This window comes from Phocoena phocoena, chromosome 20, assembly GCF_963924675.1.
Source record: "Phocoena phocoena chromosome 20, mPhoPho1.1, whole genome shotgun sequence".
NCBI lineage: Eukaryota > Metazoa > Chordata > Mammalia > Artiodactyla > Phocoenidae > Phocoena > Phocoena phocoena.
In genome coordinates this window covers 7,765,259-7,786,404 of record NC_089238.1, presented here as the reverse complement: position 1 = coordinate 7,786,404, position 21,146 = coordinate 7,765,259, and the positions used below count along the sequence as shown (strand labels likewise).

Here is a 21,146-nt window from a genome sequence, read left to right as displayed (position 1 = left end):
CCCCTGCCCCCCCTCGGGCCAGGCCTCTGATCCTCCTGTGGACACAGAGGTCGGCACCCGGCACAAGGCCCCTGGGGCCGAGGACAGGCCGCAGCACCTCAGCACCCACAGAGGCCTCGCGTCGGCCCGAACAGAAGAGCCCCCGGCAGAGGGCATGGGGGTGGGCTGCCCCATCAGGTACGTGTCTCCGCACAGAGCCCCAGGGCCGGGGTCCTGGCTCGGAGAGCCGTCCCCGCCCCCACCTTCCTTGCTCGGGGGTCTGCCCCGGCACCTGCAGACCGTTCCCGCTCAGTGACACATTCCAGCCCCAGAGCGATCTCCCCCGCCCAGCTTCACTCCCCCCATCTCTGAGCCCACCTCCGTTTTCTGCCTGTTTTCACTGTCTCCCCTGTCCCCCCCATCCTGCGTCTCATCTAGTCCCATCTCTGTCCCCCATCTGGCTCTGTCACCACAGCTCCTGTGTCTCCACTTCTCTTTGCTCGGTTGCTCCTAGGCTGCCTGGCTCTTTTCTGTCCCCCTCTCTCTCCGGGCCTCTGTCCCCTCTGGGTTCCTGTGACCCCCTGGGGGGGGTCTCTGTCCTTCCCTCCATCTCAGGGCTGCCCCTCCACACTCGCCCTCCCTGCCCATCTCTGAGCCTCTGTACCCTCGTCTGTCTTCAGTCTCCACACCACATCCCCTCCTGTCCATCTCTGCCCTCCAACCTGCTGCCCAGACCCCACTAGTGAGCGGGGGGTGGGGGGCTTGTGAGGGGACAGCCAGGGTCTCAGGGAGCGTGTGAAAGTGCTTCTGGGTGGAGTGGGGGTGGCACCTGGGGCGGGGCTTCTCAGCCCCAGATTAGACAGTGACTTTGACGTGAAGTTGATTCACCTTAAGCCCCGTGTCGCCTTTATATGGAAACATTAAGCTGCTCTCCCAGGTCAGGGGGAGGTGGGGGGGAGGACTTCAGGCTCTGGGTCCTCTTCTCTGGGGTCCTGCCGTTGCTGGTGGGAGGTGTGTGTGCCCTGAGGCCGAGTCCCACGTGCTGCCTGTGAACTGGGCCGCGTTGGATGCAGACAGGACCCCCCCGGAGGTGAAGGCCCCTCCTGTCTGCTTTATGAAATGGACAAGATCACATCTGCCTCACGGGGCTGAGGGTGGCACAGAAGGATTTAGGAAAGCAGAGTCCTGGGTTGGAAAGGCTCAGGACCAAAGCAGCAGCCCACCCCTGGCACTTCGTGCGTCTGGCCAGGTCTCTGAGCCCACTCCCCAGCCTGTGAACCGGAGTGATGATCCTGACCTCCCAGAATCCTGAGCAGCCAAGGTGAGCGGCGGGGTCCGGTGGAGTGCAGTGGGCGGGCTGCAGATACCTGGTGAGCTTGGCAAGGCCTGGGACAGCGGTGCTCAGGAAATAGGAGCGTGCGATCAGGTAGTCTGTGGTCCGGTCTGTCACTCAGGCTTTGGCACCAAGAAGGCTGGATGGGAGTTCAGGGTTTGCTGTTCCTTGGCTGAGGGACCTGGCACAAGGGATGGACCTCAGCGCCTCAGTTTGCTTTACTGTGAGAAGCAAAGTCCCCGCATCCAAGGGTTGTGGTCAGAGATGGGTGACTGCGTGTGAGGAGGCCCCGCCGGTCCCCCGCGGCCCCTCCCCCATCATGTCATCAGGTGGCCCCTGAGAGGAGACTGGTGCATAGTGGGGACTTCCAGGCAGGAGAGGGCTGCAAATGTCGAGGTCAGAGCCTGGATTCTGACCTCAGACCTGCCCCCTTCAGCGATGAGCCTCGGTTTCCCGTTTCTGGAAGAACAATCTCTAATGCCCAGAATAGTTGAGGCTGAAAAAAAGAGAGTTGGGGCTCATCATGGGCGTTGAACACAGCCAGGCGCGGTCCACTCTGACGTGAGCCTCAGCTTTGCCTCTGCAGTATGGGCCTAAGAAAATCCCACGTGGCGGAGCTGTCTGGGTGGTCAAGGACAGCAAGTGCAGAGCTCTGGGCAGGGGAGTGGGTACCTGTCGATGTTGAACTTGACATCAACTAACAACTCGCTTTCCTTGGAGTGAGTGCCCCCAGCCCTGCTAAGAAGCCCATGAGGATCCCCAGAGCCTGGCACAGGGGGCTTATAGTCCCTAGGTGCTTGGTAGGTATTGATGGAACTGATCTGCAAAACATTTAACCCCTAGCCCAGACAGGTCCCGGAAGTCCCTCCACCACAGGGCCAGATGTTAACCCTGCAGCTGCTGGAGGGCAGTGAGGTCTGCAGGTCCATGCCTGGCCCCTCCCCTCTTCCTCTCCCTCCTCCTAGTTCAGCTGCTAAGCTTCCCTCCATTTCTCAGATGAGGCGACTGAGGCTCAGAAAAGGGATGTGGCTTGCCACCCGTCATATAGCTAGTAAGTGCGCGAGCTGGGATTCAACCTACAACTGCCCGATTCAAAAGCCCAAGTTCTTTCTTCTGGATTCCTCTTCCTTTCAAGGTTTTTTTTTTTTTTTTTAAATCCCCATTCCACAGATGAGCAAACTGAGGCTCCAGAAAATGAAGCCAGTGGTCCCAAGGCACACAGTGGGTCAGCAACTGAGTCAAGGTTGGGCCCTGGGTCTATATGACTGAAAGACCGTTCCTGACCTTGATGAAATCCAATTTCCCCATTTTACAGCTGAGGAAACAGGTTTAGAAAGGTTTCCCCACGATTTGAGAGTCAGGGCCAAGCCTGGGTTTTACTGTATGTTTTTGTTTTTTTGTAACAGCTTCATTGAAATATAACCCACGTACCATACAATTCACACATTAAAGTGTACAATTCAGTGTTTTTTTGGTATATTCAGAGTTGTGCAACCATCACCACAATCAATTTTAGAACATTTTCATCACCCCATTAAGAAACCCCATTCCTCTGGCTATCGCTCCCCTGTCCCCCCATCTCCCCAGTCCTGGGCACCACCAGTCTTATTTCTCAGTTTACAGATTTGCCCATTTTGGATATTTCATATGAATGGTAGTACACAATATATGGTCTTTAGTGATTGGCTTCTTCCGCTTCTCATGGTGTTTTCAAGGTTCATCCATGTTGTAGCATCTATCATGCCATTTTTAAAAAAATTACTGGGTAGTATTCCACTGTGTGGATAGACCACGTTTTATTCATCAACTGATGGATGTTTGGGTGTTTCCATCTTTTGGCTATTGTGAATAATACTGCTATGAATATCTGGGAACAGTGTTTGTGTGGACACTTTGTTGTGTTTTGGTTTTTATTCTTAATTTTTGGCTGCACTGCATGGCATGCGGGATCCTAGTTCCCCGACCAGGGATCGAACTTGAGCCCCCTGCAGTGGAAGCACAGTCCCAACCACTGGACCACCAGGGAAGTCCCCTGGACACTTATTTTTAATTCTCTTGGGTAGATACTTAGGCGTGGAATTGGTAACTCTATGTTTAACCATTTAAGGAACTGCCAGACTATTTTCCACACCAGCTGTGTAATTTTACATTCCACCAGTAGCATAGGAAGGTGCCAATTTCTCCACATCTTTGTTAATGCTTTTCTGGTTTTGTTTTTTCTAATTTTTATAGCCATCCTAAGTGGGTGTGAAGGGGTATCTCACTGTGGTTTTGATTTGCGTTTCCCTGATGGCATAATGTTGTCAATTATCTTTTCCTATACTTATTGACTATTTGTACAGTTGACCCTTGAAAAACATGGAGGTTAGGGGTGCTGACCCTCTGCACAGTAGAAAATATGAGTATAACTTTAGAGTTGGTCCTCTGTATCCCTGGTTCTGAATCCAAGGATTCAACAAACTGCAGACCATGTAGTACTATTGTAGTATTTATTGAAAAAAATCTGTGTATAAGTGGACCCTTGCAGTTCAAACCCATGTTGTTCAAGGGTCAACTGTATATCTTTTTGGAAAAATGCCTATTCAGATCCTTTGCCCATTTTAAAATTGGGCTGTCTTTTTCTTATTGAGTTATAAGGGCTCTTTATATGTTTTAGATACAAATTTCTTAGATACCATTTGCAACTATTTTTTCCCATTAGTGGGTTGTCTTTTCACTTTCATCTTAGTGTCCTTGGAAGCACAAGAGTTTTTAATTTTGATGAAGTTCAAGTTATCTTTTTTTTTTTCCCTTCTGTTGCTTGTGCCTTCTGAGCTTTTGAGCTATAGGTGACCTCAGAGCCCGGCCGGGCTCATCTCTCCAAGCTGGAGTCACAGCAGCAGTTACCACTTAGTCTTTTTTTTTTTTTTTTTTTTTTTGCGGTTCGCGGGCCTCTCACTGCTGTGGCCTCTCCCGTTGCGGAGCACAGGCCCCGGACGCACAGGCTCAGCGGCCGTGGCCCACCGGCCCAGCCGCTCTGCGGCATGTGGTATCCTCCTGGACCGGGGCACGAACCCGCATCCCCTGCATCGGCCATCGGACTCCCAACCACTGCACCACCAGGGAAGCCCTTTTTTTTTTTAATTTAAAAAATTTTTATTGCAGTATAGTTGATTTACAATATTGTGTTAGTTTCAGATGTACAGCCGTGATTCAGTTATATATGTATAGTTTTTCAGATTCTTTTCCATTGTAGGTTTTATAGGATATTGAATATAGTTCCCTGTGCTATACAGTAGGTTATCTCTTTTATATATAGTAGTGTGTATCTGTTAATCCCAAACTCCTATTTTATCCACCACCCCCACCCGCCCCTTTCCCCTTTGGTAACCGTAAGTTTGTTTTCTTTGTGACCGCTTAGTCTTTATTTTATGAGCATGGACTCCAGGGCTGGACTGCTAGCATTCAAATCCCAGCTTATTTCTGTACCTCTGTTTCCTCATCTGTAAAATGGGGGTGATAACGTCTACATTGTTGAGGTTCAAATATCTAAATTTATGTAAAGTGCTCACAGCAGTGTCTGGTGCTGTATAAATGTCCGCTCTAGTTACTGTAGTGCTTGCTGTAACACAGTACTGCTGCTATGGCTATAGTTGTGTTCCTGTTGTTGCCACACAACCATCTCCTATAGTATTACCATCAGTGTTTTTGTTTGTTTGCTTTGGCCGCGCTGTGCGGCCTGCGGGATCTTAGTTCCTCGACCAGGGATGGAACCTGCGCCCTTGGCAGTGAAGGCGCACGGTCCTAACCACTGGACTGCCAGGGAATTCCCCCACCAGTGTTGATGCTGTACTGTTCTGATTTTCCACCCATTTGCCAGATGAGGCCACTAAGGCCCAGGGAGCATGATGGCCAATGAGCTCCCCCATTTCCGGCAGCCCTGACGTGGCTGCCCGTTTCTTGTCCCCGCAGGTTCGAGGCGCCCGCCCCCCGCTAGGCCAAGTGGAGGGGGTGTCCCCGCCCAATGGACCTGGCCAGGGCCCTGCGCCGCCTGAGCGGCGCCCTGGAGTCAGCGAACAATCGGGCGGGAGATGAGGAGCAGGCCGGGCCCGAGTTGTGCCGCAACGGGTGGGCGCCAGCGCAGTCGCAAGTGGGGCGGCGCCGCGGGCGCTTCGTCAAGAAGGACGGGCACTGCAACGTGCGCTTCGTGAACCTGGGCGGCCAGGGCGCGCGCTACCTGAGCGACCTGTTCACCACGTGCGTGGACGTGCGCTGGCGCTGGATGTGCCTGCTCTTCTCCTGCTCCTTCCTCGCCTCCTGGCTGCTCTTCGGCCTGGCCTTCTGGCTCATCGCCTCTCTGCACGGCGACCTGGCTGCCCCACCGCCAACCGCCCCCTGCTTCTCGCAGGTGGCTAGCTTCTTGGCCGCCTTCCTCTTCGCGCTGGAGACGCAGACGTCCATTGGCTACGGCGTGCGCAGCGTCACCGAGGAGTGTCCGGCCGCCGTGGCCGCTGTGGTGCTGCAGTGCATCGCCGGTTGCGTGCTGGACGCCTTTGTCGTGGGCGCCGTCATGGCCAAGATGGCCAAGCCCAAGAAGCGCAACGAGACGCTGATCTTCAGCGAGAACGCCGTCGTGGCGCTGCGCGACCGCCGCCTCTGCCTCATGTGGCGCGTCGGCAACCTGCGCCGCAGCCACCTCGTCGAGGCCCACGTGCGGGCCCAGCTGCTGCAGGTGCGAGACAGTCCTGGCGGGAGACCACGCCCCCTGGTGGGCGGGCCCTTTCACGAGTTCGGGGGTGGGGGTAGGTGTCCTGGGGGATGGTGGGAGTTGTAGGTCTAAGGGACAGGTGTGCGTGGAGCCTGGAGGGGATCTGGACTACAATTCCCAGCAGCCTCCTGGGGGCAGGGCCCCTTCCGCCCCACCTTGTGGGCTGAGGATGGCTCCCCGAGATGTTGTAGATGTAAACCCAAGGGAAAGGTCTCTGATCATTTCTTCCTGGAGGCCTAGACGTCAGACAGATTTTGAGACTTATGGAGCTCCCTGTGGATTGAGGATGGGCCCTCTATCGAATTGTGGGAAATCCAGACCTGCGAGGTCCACGCCTGGACGGTAAAGGCTCTGAACTACAATTCCCAGAAGCTCTGGGGGCAGGGAAATTGCCCACCTGGGGTGGTCTGAGGAGGCGTTGTAGTTTTGTGGGTGGTGTAAACCACGGCTCAGGTTTACGTGGTACAGATATTGTGGTACAGATATTGTGGTACAGAGAGAGACCTGTGACTGAGGCCAGACCCCTATGGGCTTGTGGGAGATGTAGGCCCGAGGACGGGGTGCAACTCAACTCACACCTGCAGAGTCAGGGAACACAATTCTCCATGGCCTCTGGGCATCATTTGTGAGAGACTTCATTCCCCACCTCAGGGGCCCAGACTCTCCCACCAGCCTCCTGCTCAGAGAAGTACAGGGCAGTGTTTGGGAAACTCTTGAATTTTAGCGTCTCACCAAACAAAAAAAAACCCAAAACAAACAAAAAACTACAATTCCCATTGGTCCCTGGGGCAGCGACTCCTTCCAGCGCCCTGATGAAGGTGCCTTAGAATTGTGTTTCTAGAATTGTGGTCAAACTGCCCAAGCAAATTCTGGGGCAGCAGCTGCCCTTGCCTTGCAAGTAAAGACACTTAAGAACTCTGGTCTGGGGCTGGACTGGGGTGAGAGGGAGGACGGGGTTGTGGTGGGAACTACAACTCCCAGCAGCCTCTGGGGGCTCTCGGAGACAGTGGCAAGAGAATGAGTCCACAGCACCCCCACCTCTGTCTCCTGCTTGACTGAAACACCAGGATTCACGACCAGGAGGGACACTGTCTCTCCCAGAAGTCTTTGGGGTGCTGACATGGCCTGGGAAGTGGGTATGGAACCAATGGGTAGATGGGGTGAAACTGCCACCACCTGGCCTGGGCTTAGGCCCCCACCCCACACAAATACACAGACACACAAGGGGATGGAGGCAGTTGGTTTGCGGGTGTGGGTAGATAGCCCAGAGGCCAGCCTGAGGCAGTGGTGAAACATAGGCTGTTGGACCTAGATTGCCATCCTGGTTTATCTTTCTCTGGCCATATATTGAAAGCCATTTTTCTATCCCTCTCCTCCTCCAATTGCTGGTTGGATGTCATTCTTATCTTCTGTTGTCTCTTTAACTCCGTTTCTGTCTTGCTGATTTCTGTGGGTCTATGTGAATGTCATTCTGTCCCTCTCTTTTTCTCTCCCCTGTCTTTCTCGGATTTCTTTCCTCAATCCCTGTCTGAGTCTCTGGGCCTCCGTCCTCTCCTCCCTGGACCTCCATCTCCCTCTCTCTGGGTCCTTCTCTCTTTCTGGCTTACCATCCCCCTCTCTCTGGGTCCATGTTCTCCCCACACCCCAACACCTACTGGTCTCTGCCCTCCTCTTTCTCTGCATCTCTCTCCCCTCCTCTCGCTGTCTCTGTCTCCATTTATCTCTCTGCTCCCTAATGTCTGTCTTTGGCCACTCGCCTTTTGCTACAGCCTCGTGTGACCCCGGAGGGTGAGTACATACCGCTGGACCACCAGGATGTGGACGTGGGCTTTGATGGTGGCACCGATCGCATCTTCCTTGTGTCTCCCATCACCATCGTGCATGAGATCGACTCCGCCAGTCCTCTGTATGAACTAGGGCGCGCCGAGCTGGCCCGGGCTGACTTTGAGCTGGTGGTCATTCTCGAGGGCATGGTCGAGGCCACAGCTATGACCACACAGTGTCGCTCTTCCTACCTCCCTGGTGAGCTGCTCTGGGGACATCGTTTTGAGCCGGTCCTCTTCCAGCGTGGCTCCCAGTACGAGGTTGACTATCGCCACTTCCATCGCACTTACGAGGTCCCAGGGACACCCGTCTGCAGCGCCAAGGAGCTGGACGAACGGGCAGAGCGTGCTTCCCACAGCCCCAAGTCTGGCTTCCCCGGCTCTCTGGCAGCCTTTTGCTATGAGAATGAACTTGCTCTGAGTTGCTGCCACGAGGAAGAGGAGGAAGAGGAGGAAGAGGAGAGGGATGCGGCAGAGGCAGAAGACAGGGCTGCCAGCCCCCGAGTACTCACACCAACCCTGATGCTGACCTTGCCCCCATGATACAAGCTGGTACCCCCCTATTTGTACCCCTTTCCCAGAGGTAGCAAGATGGAGAGATTGGGCCCTCTCCTGGGATGAGGGCAGGTGTTTCCTAAGACCAACAGGCCTGCTGGGTAAATTATTAGCTGGTGATGTTCTGCCACATCTAGTGGACCTACCAATGAACATACTGGACCTTAATTCCTCTGAATTCTGTGCTCCCTCCTGAGACCCCTTTGTCAGCCCAATTCCTGAGTCTCCCCAGAGATAAGGGATCCAGAATTCTAGACCACCGAAGAGGCAAGGACTGGTATTTCTAGATTCCTCTAGGTGGCTGTTTGGTTTGTCAAACAGGATCATGAAATGATCGTACAGCCCACCTCCAGGGGAAGAAGTCATCTGTTCTCAAGCAGCAGCAGAGATGAAGAATTTGTTGGTCTGAATTGACCTAAGATTCAAGGCACTGTTTCTTCTCGACTCAGCCAACCACATAGCAAGTCATTTTTTCTAGACGACCTAAGGAGGGAAAGTTATGGAATGCCCCAAGAATTCAAGACTATATTGATTGACCAATGACAAGGAATGTTGACTGCAAGTCAGGAAAAGACTTTGCGGTTGCAGAAAACCCCAGTGTTGCGATTCTGTGAATACAGATTGACCACAGAGGCAAGCACTGGGGATTCTAGAACAGCTGTGACCAGAGATTGGACTACTCCAGAAACTAAAGAGTTATGTTTCTAGAATGCACAAAACAATTGGAGAGTCTGTGGGTCTAGAAGGACTAAAGTGACAGATTGGGAGTTCTTGATAGGCGATAACTCCAGACCACTGGCTCTAGAACATCGAACCGAGGGGGAGAATCAACGCTCTACATGATCCACAGGCTTTGTGTCTTGTTAAAGTGCCATTCTAGAATGTCCAAAGGAATCAAGATTCTGTGGCTCTAGATTGATCACAGAGTCAGGGAAGGATTGGCAATTCTGATGTCTGAGGTGTGCTGGTTGCAGTTTGCCCAGTGGAGTGGAGACTCTCAATGAGGATAGATGACTGCTTTGTGGTTCTGTAATGCCAAAAGGAATCAAGGCTCCAGGGATCCAGAGTTGTCCGTTATCAAAACCCGGAAGTTCTAATCAGCTCCTAGAACTTGGCAGTTTGAGGAGGTGGACTCGGGACTTGACAGGCAGCATTAGGTGAGGGCTCGGATGAGACCCTGTGGGTGACAGGGCTAGTTATTGGGCAAGGGAAGGGAGAGGCCCAAGGCTGGTGAGTCTGCAGTGCTCTGGAATCTTCCACCTAGTGATGTGTGTCTATTTCTTAAAGATGTTATACATATGTGTATTATATATATATATAATATAAATAAAGATATCTATCTATTTTTTCCTGTGTTCCTACAGTAGGGTTAGAAATTGAGCTTGAGTTAGTGGAATGGAGTGCTTTACAAGGATCCAGGAAGCTTTGCTCTAGACCCCAGCTCTGCCTCAACTAACTGTGTGACTTTGAGCAAATCACGCCCTTCTCCTCATCTCAGTTTCCCCATCTGTAAAAACGAGGTATTGGAACTCGAAGTTCTCCAAGGGCCTTTCCCCGAGGATGATTCCTCACTTCACTGAGCGTTGGACGGGGGTGAGGGTCCTAGAGATACCCCAGCTCTCCCTGGTGCTGGAATGCCTGGTCTTCTGGGGGCAACAGGGATGGGAGATGCTCTCAGAGGCCAGGTCTGAACCTGGATGTCTGAATGACAGGGCAGGCAAGGGGGAGGGAGGGTTGTGGCTCAGGGCCAGAATCACCTCCTCTCTGGTCCAGCTTGGGGGCAGGGGAAGGAGGAGGTACCTCTGAATGTCAGGGGAATGTATGTGTTTAGGGGGAGACTTGTCCCCCAGATTAGATCATTGGGAGCCCTGTGATAGAATGGTGTGTCTGGGAGTGTGCTTCTGGGGTACATACAGGTCCTTGGATCTGGCCCCTGCCCATGCTGCTATCTACCTAAGTGCCCAGCAGGCTAGAAGCCAGCCGCAGAAGGAGCCAGTGCCAGGGAGGACACGTTCCCACCCCTGTGTCCCAGGATAGAGGGCAGGCACTGTCATTACCCATCAGCCTGCCCCAGTGCTGCATCAACCCAGGTCCCCCCTTCTGGTTTCCCCACGTCCCTTTATCCTGCAGAATCCCCACATAATAACCGGATGGGATTAATTAGCTGGCTGCTACCCCAACTCAGGGTGGCTGGGGTAGGTATCGGGGGCAAAGGAAACCCAAGCATGAAGAAGGGTGTTAAGTTGGGGGTGAAGGGACAGGAAAAGGGTTCTGTTTGGAAGGAGAGAGAGTGGGGTCAGGGCTGGTGCAACCTGGGTTCCTGCTAGGGAGGGCAGAGCTTGAGCCACTCGTAAAGGTCACTGAGGGGATTAGGAGGCTCCGTGGCTAATCTGTCAGCTTAACCAGGTCCTGGCCCGGAATGTGTCCCCACCTGCCTAGCTCAGGGAAGGCGAGTGAGGACCAGGCCCAGACACCACCTCAGACCTGATAAGGGACCTGCCCGTCTCGGGGGTGCCCAATATCTCCTTCCGAGCCAGACCCCTGCCCGCGCTTTGCCTGCAAGGAATGGGAATGAAAGGTGGGGGAGGGGAAGTGTCCTCAGATGCGAGAGAACTTGGAGAGGAGGGAGGATTTTAAGAGCAAGAGTATGAGAGGAGGGGGAAGCGAGTCACAGAAGACAGAAAGGACTCTGAGAAGAGGGAAGGAATCAGAGGTGGGAGGATGCTGAGGAAAGGGGAATTGTAGCGGAGAAGGATGCTAAAATAAGGGGAGGACTTTTGGGGAGAGAGAGAGGAAACTAAGAGGCAGCCTGAGGCAGGAAGGCGGAGCCTGTGATTTCACTGTATTTGTCCTTCCTCTGTTGTCCCATTCTCCACGACTGAGACTAAAAAGCGCAGCATTTGGAAGAAAAAAATAAGTCTTTTGTTTCACCACTCCTTGACTCTGAAGAGGCTGAGGTGGATGGGGAGGTCAAGGGAGAGGGTAAGAAATGGGTCTGGAGATCGGAGGGGCCAGTACCCGGAGGTAGGAAGCCAAAAGAAAGCTGAGCCAAAGCTACTCCCGGTTGCGTGGCAACCGCTGCAGTCAAAAGCCAGCTGGGCCGGCTAGGAGGTGTGGCTCACGGAAATAACCGAGGCTCGTGGCCCCGCCCCCTGGCAACAAGCCCAACAGAGGACCGCCCCCTAGCAACGTATTGCTAGAGGCGGGGCTCGGTTGACCTGGTATCCTAGGGCCCAGAGCCCTTGCGCAGGCGTAGTTCTCTCTGCTTCTGCTTAGTCCCACCTCCACGCAACTCCTTTCCGAGGCTTCTCATTGGTGAGCAAGCCAGCCAAGAGCCTTCTTTGGTTTCGGAGGCGGGGCCCGGCCCCTGCTCGCACTTCGATTGGCCCCACAGACCGTCTACCTCCGGCCGGACATTGCTACGTCTACTCCTTGCGCGTCTATTGGCCCTGGAGGGCGATTCTTCGGTGTCGGAGGCGGAGCAGACGAGAGGGCCCGCCGTGGATTTGGCGGTGTCAAAACGAGGGGCGGTCCCTACTGGCGGGGCGGTTGGCTGGCGAAGGGAGAGTCTTTTCAGCGCTGAGGACTGGCGCTGAGGAGGCGGCGGTGGCTCCCGGGGCGTTTGAGCGGGCTCACCCGAGCCCGCGGGCCAACGCGGATCCAGGCCCGACCGGCGGGACCGCCCCGGACTCCCCGCGGGCCTTCCTAGCCGCCATGGAGGACGGTGTCTATGGTAAGTCGGGGAGGGGCGGGGCCGTCTGGGAGCAGATGGAGCGTTTCGGCCCCAGCATTCTGCCGCGAGCGTTCTTCCCGGCGCGCGCCCTGCGAAGCTGTTCGGCTCCGTCGTCGCTTCTCTTTTGTGGGGCACGGGACGGGCTTCCGGCGGGGCAGGAGAGTGGGGCGTTCCAGGCCATTGTTTGGGCCGAGCCTGTTTCCGGTGGCAGCGGGAGGGGGTGGGAGCGGCGGAGGCGAGGCCGGGGAGGAACCATTCCCTCTGGAGGGGCCGGGCGAGCCCAGTGCCTGCTGGGAGAGGGGAGGGGGCTTTTGGGGACGCTGGGGTGAGGAGAGATCTTGGGGGCTACAGATTCCGCTAAGGCGGGGACGGGGGCCTTCGATGCCCCGCCCCCTTCCTCAACTCTTGCAAGCTGTCATCAGCTTCGCCTGCCATAGTTACTTTTCATGGACCCAGGAGTCCGGACACCCAGATCCACAGCTACCTCGCCAAGAATGGAGGCAGAAAACCAAGGCCTAAGCCTCCTTTCAAGTAATGGACCGAAGTTCAAGCTTCCAGCCCTTTTTTCCCCACAGACCTAAGAGTTCAGGCTCCCAGTCCCCTTCTCCCCCAGGACTAAAGAGTCTAGGTTCCTAGCTCTTCGTCCCCTGGACTGAGGAGTCCAGGCTGTACCCCGTCTTCCAGTAGACAGGAGGCTGGACTCTCATTCTCCTCCTGCCCCTGAACCTAGGAGCCCTGTCCTCCCCCAGATTTCAGAAGTCCACGCTCCCAGTCCCCAGAACTGACCTCCCACCCCTGATCCCCTCCTCCAGAACCCCCGGACCTGACTCCGGAGGAGCGGATGGAGCTGGAGAACATCCGGCGGCGGAAGCAGGAGCTGCTGGTGGAGATCCAGCGCCTGCGCGAGGAGCTCAGCGAAGCCATGAGCGAGGTGGAGGGTCTGGAGGCCAATGAGGGCAGGTGAGGGCTGGGGCAGGGAACCTGGGGGTCACGAGGCCAGGCCAGGGCCAGGGATGCCCAGGCATTGACCCTCCACCCTCCGTTCTCTGTCCCTGCAGCAAGACCTTGCAACGGAACCGAAAGATGGCAATGGGCAGGAAGAAGTTCAATATGGACCCCAAAAAGGTGCTTGGGGCCACAGGGCTGGGATCAGCCAGGCAGACATCCAGACGGGGGATTCTGGCATCTCTCTGTTCAGAAGTATGGTGGTTAAAGGTCTACCTTAGGTGCACGGACTTGGTCCTGATCCCAGGATTCAGATATTGGCTGCATTTGTTCCTGGGCTGGAACTTCTGCCCGGGGGGGGGGGTCTTCTTCCCCTTTTTGCTCACATTCTAGGGCCCACTTCTGTTGTCACCTGGAGTCCCCAGGTGGAGCTCGATTGAGTCTGGTAGGGAATATGGACAGAGATGGGTACAGAAGAGGGTTGACGAGTGCCATGACAGAGAGAGAGAGAGGTACCAGGGCTGTGGACACTCAGGACAGCAAGCCTGGTGGCATCAAGGAGGGCTTCCCTGAGGAGGATATATTCGGGTCAGGTTTGAAGGATGAGTTAGTGTTCACCAGGTGGAGGAAAGATGTTTGTTCGTTCATTCAGTCATTCATTTTACACCCGTTTCCTGAGGCCTCCCTCGGGCCTGCCCCTCTGCTAGGCAATGCTGAGGACCCAGAGAAGAGTTTGACCCTGCCTTGCCCTCAGGGAGCCCCTAGATATGGATACCATGATCCAGAGTGAGATAGCCACGGTGGTGGTCCTCGTGGCATCAGGAGAGCCTGAGAAAGCCTTAGTCCAGCCTGAGGCTTGGCCCTCACAGCCCTTGATGGACTGCTGTCTACTAACAGTTTCCAACTTTATTCTTCTTGTCCAAAGCAATGGTAGTTTGTTCAGTCATTCAGCAAACATTCATGGAGCTGCTCTTCGTTGCCAGACCCTGCTTCCGGGGGGGCTGGAATTAACCAGGCAAAGGCAGAGGGAACAGTAGATGCAAAGGCTAAGACGTGGGACGGATGGTATTTAAGGACCTGGGAAAAGCCTGAAAGTAAAACTCGGTCCTACTCCGTTGAGGGTGGGGGTGGCTTTGGAGGCTCTGGTTTCTGAGGATGTGGGGGGAGGGGCGTGGCTTTCTGGTACCCAGCCCTGAGACCCAGCTCCCACCCACCAGGGGATCCAGTTCCTGGTGGAGAATGAACTTCTGCAGAACACACCCGAGGAGATCGCCCGCTTCCTGTACAAGGGCGAAGGCCTGAACAAGACGGCCATCGGGGACTACCTGGGGGAGAGGTGAGACCTGCCCCCTTCCCCTCCCCGCCCCCCCCACCACCTCCTGCTTGGCTTCTCACCTCGGCCCCATGCACCCAACTCCTCCCGAGAAGAGGCCCTGATAGATCAGCCTTATGACTGGATTTTGACAAAATGGGCTGACAGGAGTCTGGAGGAGCCTGGGACCTTCTGGGGAACTGAGGACCATCTGTGAGCATCTGGGGGGTGTGGGACCTTTGTGGACATCTGGGCAATGTGGGGACCTTCCATTTAGGTCTGGGGACAGTGGAGAACATCTGTGGGTGGCGTGGGAGCATGAAAATGGTGTGTAGACAACTGGTGTGCATGGGAATGATGTGGACCGCTAGGAAGTGGGGGGGTCATCAGTGGATATCTAGGGAGCACAGGGGGCCCATGGACATCTGAGAGCATGAGGGCCATCTGTGGACGTCCAGGGTGTGTCGGGACCACCTAGAAGGGTAAGGTGCCTGAGATTGGATGTTGGGAGTGTATGGGGACCAAGTGTGGATATCCGGGGGTACCTAGGGATTTATGGACATCTGGGGTACATGGAGATCATCTGTGGATGTTGGGAATGTGCGGGGACCGTCTAGACATCCAGGGTGCATGGGGACCTCCTATCTGAGCGTCTGGGGTGTGTAGAGACTGTCTGAACGGCTGAGGTGCACAGGACCATCTGGACGTTTGGGTTGCTTAGGGATTGTGTGGACATCTAGGGTGTGTGGAACTTTCTGGATGTCTGCAGTACAGAGACCGTCTGTGGGCATCTGGGGTGCATAGGGACTGTTTGGGGAGTCTGGGGGTCACCTCTAGATTTCTGGGGATTGTCTGTGGACATCTGGACTGCATGGAGATGGTCCGGATGTCTGGCATTGTGGGGATCGTTTTGTGGACATCTGTGGTGCACTGGGATTGTCCATGGACCTATGGGGGATGGGGGGCCATCTCCACAGGGCATCTGTGGAACCTGGGTCTCATCGGAGAGAGGTGATGGCCAGCAGAGCACGTGTTTGCTGCATTTCTCCCCACTGAATAGAGGTCCAGCCACACCAGTGCTCTCGAGGCAGACAGTCCTCCCAAGAGCCTTCTGAGTATCCCTGCCCTGGTGCCAGGCCTGTGATGGGGGCTTGGCCAAAACTTTCACCGGCTGCAGGGGTAGCCTCTGTGCAGAAGAGGGGGCGCAGCCTCCCCACTCCTTCGCCTCCTGTCCACTCCCACGCCCACCTCCCCACACCCCTTCCTGCGCGTGACTTTGTCCCTGTCCTCCCAGGGAAGAGCTGAACCTGGCAGTGCTCCACGCCTTCGTGGATCTACATGAGTTCACCGACCTCAATCTGGTGCAGGCCCTCAGGTGAGAGGGACGAGGCTGGAAGGGCAGGGTTCTTTCCAAGTGATGATCCCTACCCAGAACTAAACAGCAACAGACATTAGGGAAGGGTTGCCTTCACGTGACAACAAAGTCCACGGTGGGGCTTCCTCCCGGCATACCTGTATCCAGGTGCTCAAATGGTGTCAGAAGGACAACTTTCTCTTTCTTTTGATTGTGCTCCCCATGGTGTGGGCATTGCTCGCCACAGACCCTCCTCCCACATGATAGCAGAAGGCCCTAGCAACCATCAGACCCGTTCAGCAACCTTAGTAGAAAGAAGGAGGGTGTTTCCATATAAATCCACCAAAAGTCTCATGGCTGACGCTCAGTGGCCAGATTGGCCACAAGCGTGGAGCTCTCATTGGCCAGTTCCTATCACGGGGACTGAGAGTGGGGAGGCGGTCCTTCCAGTCCTGGCATCGACACCCGGCCCCTCTCTGATGCAGGCAGTTCCTCTGGAGCTTCCGCCTCCCTGGAGAAGCTCAGAAGATTGATCGGATGATGGAAGCCTTTGCCCAGCGCTACTGCCTGTGCAACCCGGGGGTTTTCCAGTCCACAGGTGGGGGCGCAGGCTCCTGGGTCCTGGGGAAGGAGGGAGCTGGGGGCTTGACCTCTCGGGTCCTGGGGGCCCATATGCCCCAGTCATCACCCCCTGACTGTCCAATGCAGACACGTGCTACGTGCTGTCCTTTGCCGTGATCATGCTGAACACCAGCCTTCACAACCCCAACGTCCGGGACAAGCCAGGCCTGGAGCGCTTCGTGGCCATGAACCGGGGCATCAATGAGGGCGGGGACCTGCCTGAGGAGCTGCTCAGGGTCAGGCCCCCCCCTCCCCCTCCCCCAGCGCCCTCAGCCCTGTCCCTCTTCCTGCCGCAGACCCTCCTCCCTGCGGGTCTCCCAGTGCCTGAGCTCCCCACCCGGGATCATCGCCTCACGCATGGACAGCGTGGTCACGCCAGCATGTCCATTTCTTTCCTCTTTCTCTCTCTCTGGCTGCCTGTCTTGTCTCTCTCTTTCTCTTTTCTGTCTCTCTCTGGCTCTGTGACTCTTTCAGGGTCTTCGTGTGTCCCATTCTCCACCTGCCTGTCGGTCTCTCTCAGAACCTAGCAGCTCTTCCTATGTCTGTGTTTCCACATATTTTTTTTAATCTTTCCTCCTCTTCCTCCTCCCTGGGGCTCCCTCCACTCTTCTGCCTTCTGCTTCCCTTTTCTCCCGGCCTCCTTCCTCCCTGCACCATCCCATCTGCCGTCCCACCCATGGTCTCATTGGCTCCCTGGTTGCTGGAGCGCCCTCCCCACTGCCAGGTAGCCCTGGGAGGGTCCCAGGAGCCTGGAATTGCTGACCATGCCTTCGCCCCTCAGAACCTCTACGACAGCATCCGAAATGAGCCCTTCAAGATTCCTGAGGATGATGGGAATGATCTGACCCACACCTTCTTCAACCCGGACCGGGAGGGCTGGCTCCTTAAGCTGGGTACGTCCCTTGCTGACTCTGCTGGCTGCCTCTGCAGGGGGGAGGTTAGTGGGCCCCAGGCTCTGGACTCAGCTTTCTCACATACCCGCTATGTGACCTTAGGCCAGCAATTCCACCTCTCTGAACCTCAGTTTCCACATCTGAAAAATGGGCCAAAAATGAGTTCAGCCCTGTGTGCCGGGCCCAAGCCCAGGGCCGGGCTTGTATTCAGCGTTCCCTAACCCCTTGTGTTCACCCATACATGTTTACGGAACCCCTTCTTTGCGCCAGGCCCTGGTTTAGGCACTGAGGACACAGCCGAGACCCAGATCGCCCGGTCCCCATCTGGGGGGGGAGTGTTCACTCAGGATGCTCTCAGCTGTAGTGAACAGAAAATAGCCCAAGGGATTGGGATGCCTGGGAGCCTGTTACCTCACTTGGAGGGAACTCTTGGGGGTCCGAGGCAGACCGACTATGACACTCTTGCATTTATCCCCATGGTGTGTTACCTCCTCGTCAGCCCAGTAGCGTGGTGGCTGTTCTAGGGGCGTCGTACCTCCCCAGAACATCTCCCTTAGTCAGAAAAGAGCCTGCAGAAATGAGGAAAAGGGTCTCAGAATACCCCGGTGGACTTCTCAGCTGGTTGGATTGGTTCCTGGTGGGGAGGCGGGGGCGCACCCAGGCTGGCTTAGGTGAATCGGGAGCCCCTGGCCACGATGGGATGGATGGGGCAGGGGCCAGTGACCCTTGGAACACGTGGCACCGGCAAATTCAGGGTTAGTTAGCAGAGGTCTGACAGGTACAGCTGGCTGAGGACTGGAGTGGTTCTCAACCCTGGCTGCCCAGAGATTCACCCGAAAACCGCAATGGCCAGTCCACAGACTTATGAAGTCGGGTCGCTGGGGGCAGGATAGGCCATCAGTCATGTTGAAAGCTCTCCAGGTGGTTCCAGTGCATGGCCCAGGTTGAGAGCCATTGGCTCGGAGCTGGACCTGGTTGTGGTAGGTGCCCTGGGAGGGTCAGCGGTGGCTTTTTTTTTCTTTAATTTGGCTGCGCCAGGCGAGCTCCTTAGTTGCGGCACGCATGTGGGATCTAGTTCCCTGACCAGGGATGGAACCCGGGCCCCCTGCATTGGGAGCGTGGAGTCTTATCCACTGCACCACCAGGGAAGTCCCAGCGGTGGCTTTTTTTTTTTTTTTTTTTTTTTTGCGTTACGCGGGCCCTCACTGTTGTGGCCTCTCCCGCTGCGGAGCACAGGCTCCGGACGCGCAGGCTCAGCGGCCATGGCTCACGGGCCCAGCCGCTCCGCGGCACGTGGGATCCTCCCGCACCGGGGCACGAACCCGCGTCCCCTGCATCGGCAGGCGGACTCTCAACCACTGCGCCACCAGGGAAGCCCCCAGCGGTGGCTTTTTAATGGAGGAGCAGTGAGTGACTGCCCCAGGGAGACAGAGAATCTGGTGAGGAATTATAGTCCGGTGTCGACTGAAGGCAGCCCAGACGGTGGGAGGGCCCAGAGGAAGCTTCCAGCCTGGCACAGGGTCAGGGCAGGACTTTGCTCGGTTCACATCTCATGATCCACACTGCCTCCCCCGCCGCATGGAATTCTGCTCCTAAATGGAGGAATCGCTTCTCCAGCCACAGTAACAGGTCCCTGGTGCATAAAAAATGCGAATCACTCCTTCCAGACAACTTGCTGGGGTGGATGGATTCCTGAATCAGCTCCGAAGGGAGGCCGACGGGTCTGCGGAGTCTGGGAGGAATTTAGATTCTTCAAGGAAGGCCAAATGGTGCCCCTGGCAGTGAGTGGGTGGGAAGGAAAAGCAGGAGGGGCAGCTTCCTGAGGAACTGGTTCTCTTCCAAACCACGCCCAGCAGTAGGAATCCTTCCCATTTCTTGGATGAGGAGATTGAGGCTTCGTCACTGTCCAGCAGCCACTGGGCAGAGGTGGCCTTGGACCCAGATCTCTGACCAGAGCACGTCACAAGGTCATTAGAAGAAGGCACCTCTTAAACACTGAAATACAGGAAAGGGAATCTGCGGTGGTGGTTATATTCACAAAGATGGTTAATAAAAGTCATTATTACTGCAGTTTAATCTTTGCGGGATCACAGGGAGCCCAGAAGCAGGTCACTTTGAAGCAGGAAGGTGAGGGCTGGAGTGGGTCTCTAGACTGGAGTCCACAGAGGGCAAGCGGTTGTCCTAAGGTCACACAGCCAGTTTGTACTGGTGCTGACATGAGTCCCCAAGCCCACCTTGGCCCACCGACTGGGGGTTTTGTCTTCTGCCTTGTGGGGATGACTTCCCCACAGAGACATCTTCACCGTGGCAGTGGAAGGCCCTCCTGGCCTGGGATACACCCTAGGGGTTGGGCCGGAGCTGGGCACTGGCGCAGGGAGGTGCTCTTGGCCGCCTCAGTGCGGCTCGGCGTCCTCAGCCTCCCTGGGTGGGAGAGGGTCAGGCCATTCCTCCCTCATGTGGATGTAACTGGTTTTCTTCCCTCTCTCTCCCTCCCTCCCTCCTTCTCTGCTGTTTCTGTCAATCTCTGTGCCACCCCCTGCGCACCCCTTCCCTCCCCAACCCTGCGGCTCTCGGGGGCACCCCATTCTTCCGCCTTCCCTTCTCGCCTGGTCCTGCCTGCTTTCTCGCTGTCTGCCCCAGGAGGTAGGTACAAGGCCGGCCCGTCCTTGCTCCCCGACATGACACAAGGGGAGGGGGCTGCCCTGGCCTCGGGCCCATAGCTGGAGGGCTGAGGGCCCTGACCCAGAGTCGACAGACAGGCTTAGAGAGTGTAGAGCCGCAGGCTGGGGGTGGACCGGTTCCCGGGGCCCAGACACCACGCCTTGTCCTGCTCGTCCGTCTTCCCATGCATCGCTCTGTCCGAGGCCCTGACAGCCCCACCTTCCCTGTGCTCGCTCTGTCTCTCGCCCCCCGTCCCCGCCCTCCCAGAGGCCCCGTCCCCCTGTTGAGCCCAGGCCCCCTACCCCCCTTCCCTTCCAGGGGGCCGGGTGAAGACGTGGAAGCGGCGCTGGTTTATCCTCACGGACAACTGCCTCTACTATTTTGAGTACACGACGGTGAGGGCGGGGCCGAGGGACAGGGGGCCGGACTCCTGAGTCTGCGGGAGGCAGGGGCTGGGGGGTGGGGGGGAGACTGGAAGTCTGAATCCGGTCAAACTCGTTCTCTCAGGACAAGGAGCCCCGAGGAATCATCCCCCTGGAGAATCTGAGCATCCGCGAGGTGGACGACCCCCGGAAACCAGTAAGACCCTCCCTGTACCCCGTCCTGCCGTGTCGGGGGGGTCTCCCCTGGCCCCAGGGCTGGCTCTTCCCAGCTGCCCATCGTCTCGTGTCTACCCAGAACTGCTTCGAGCTCTACATCCGCAACAACAAGGGGCAGCTCATCAAAGCCTGCAAGACAGAGGCAGATGGCCGGGTGGTTGAGGGGAACCACATGGTGTACCGGATCTCGGCCCCCACGCAGGAGGAGAAGGACGAGTGGATCAAGTCCATCCAGTGAGCCTGCGCCCCGGAGTCCTTGGGGAGGGGGTGGCCGGGGGCCCAGGCCCCTCGGCCCTCACCCTGGGATCCCGCCCCTTCTGCAGGGCCGCCGTGAGCGTGGACCCGTTCTATGAGATGTTGGCTGCGAGGAAGAAGCGGATTTCTGTCAAGAAGAAGCAGGAGCAGCCCTGACCCCCTGCCCCCGACTCTGTTATTTATTACGGAGCTGCCCTGCCCGGGTGGCCGGACCCCCGGGCCTGGGGCTGCGGATCCCGGTTCCCCGTTTGGAAAACTCGTCTCCTCTAGCTCCTCCCTCATTATTTGTAATTAATACGCTGTTGGTAATCTTATGAATTATTTAACCATTCGCGG

At 56.3% G+C, this 21,146-nt stretch overlaps 2 protein-coding genes across 3 annotated transcripts; both read left to right on the top strand.

Annotated features, from left to right (window-relative positions):
- Positions 1-5,315: 5,315 nt before the first annotated feature.
- Positions 5,316-8,425, top strand: KCNJ14 (potassium inwardly rectifying channel subfamily J member 14). The gene is made up of 2 exons (XM_065898947.1): positions 5,316-6,023; positions 7,829-8,425. The coding sequence occupies exons 1-2, from the start codon at positions 5,316-5,318 to the stop codon at positions 8,423-8,425; spliced, it is 1,305 nt and encodes a 434-aa protein (XP_065755019.1).
- A 3,607-nt stretch (positions 8,426-12,032) lies between these two features.
- CYTH2 (cytohesin 2) lies at positions 12,033-21,144 on the top strand. 2 transcript variants are annotated; one of them, XM_065899519.1, is made up of 13 exons: positions 12,152-12,170; positions 12,983-13,130; positions 13,229-13,295; positions 14,333-14,451; positions 15,722-15,802; positions 16,267-16,379; positions 16,490-16,638; positions 17,184-17,295; positions 18,217-18,219; positions 20,275-20,351; positions 20,464-20,535; positions 20,635-20,789; positions 20,879-20,966. In XM_065899519.1, the coding sequence occupies exons 1-13, from the start codon at positions 12,152-12,154 to the stop codon at positions 20,964-20,966; spliced, it is 1,203 nt and encodes a 400-aa protein (XP_065755591.1). The 2 variants fall into 2 exon arrangements, with proteins under 2 accessions (XP_065755592.1, XP_065755591.1); XM_065899520.1 differs by lacking the exon at positions 18,217-18,219 and having other exon boundaries at positions 12,033-12,170; positions 20,879-21,144.
- The last annotated feature ends 2 nt before the right edge of the window (positions 21,145-21,146 follow it).

Coding starts and splice junctions, on each gene's coding strand:
- KCNJ14 (XM_065898947.1), top strand. CDS start 5,316: ATGGACCTGGCCAGGGCCCTGCGCCGCCTGAGCGGCGCCCTGGAGTCA. Junction 6,024..7,828: donor TGCGGGCCCAGCTGCTGCAG/GTGCGAGACAGT, acceptor CTTTTGCTACAG/CCTCGTGTGACCCCGGAGGG.
- CYTH2 (XM_065899519.1), top strand. Junction 13,296..14,332: donor TCAATATGGACCCCAAAAAG/GTGCTTGGGGCC, acceptor CCCACCCACCAG/GGGATCCAGTTCCTGGTGGA. Junction 14,452..15,721: donor GGGGACTACCTGGGGGAGAG/GTGAGACCTGCC, acceptor CTGTCCTCCCAG/GGAAGAGCTGAACCTGGCAG.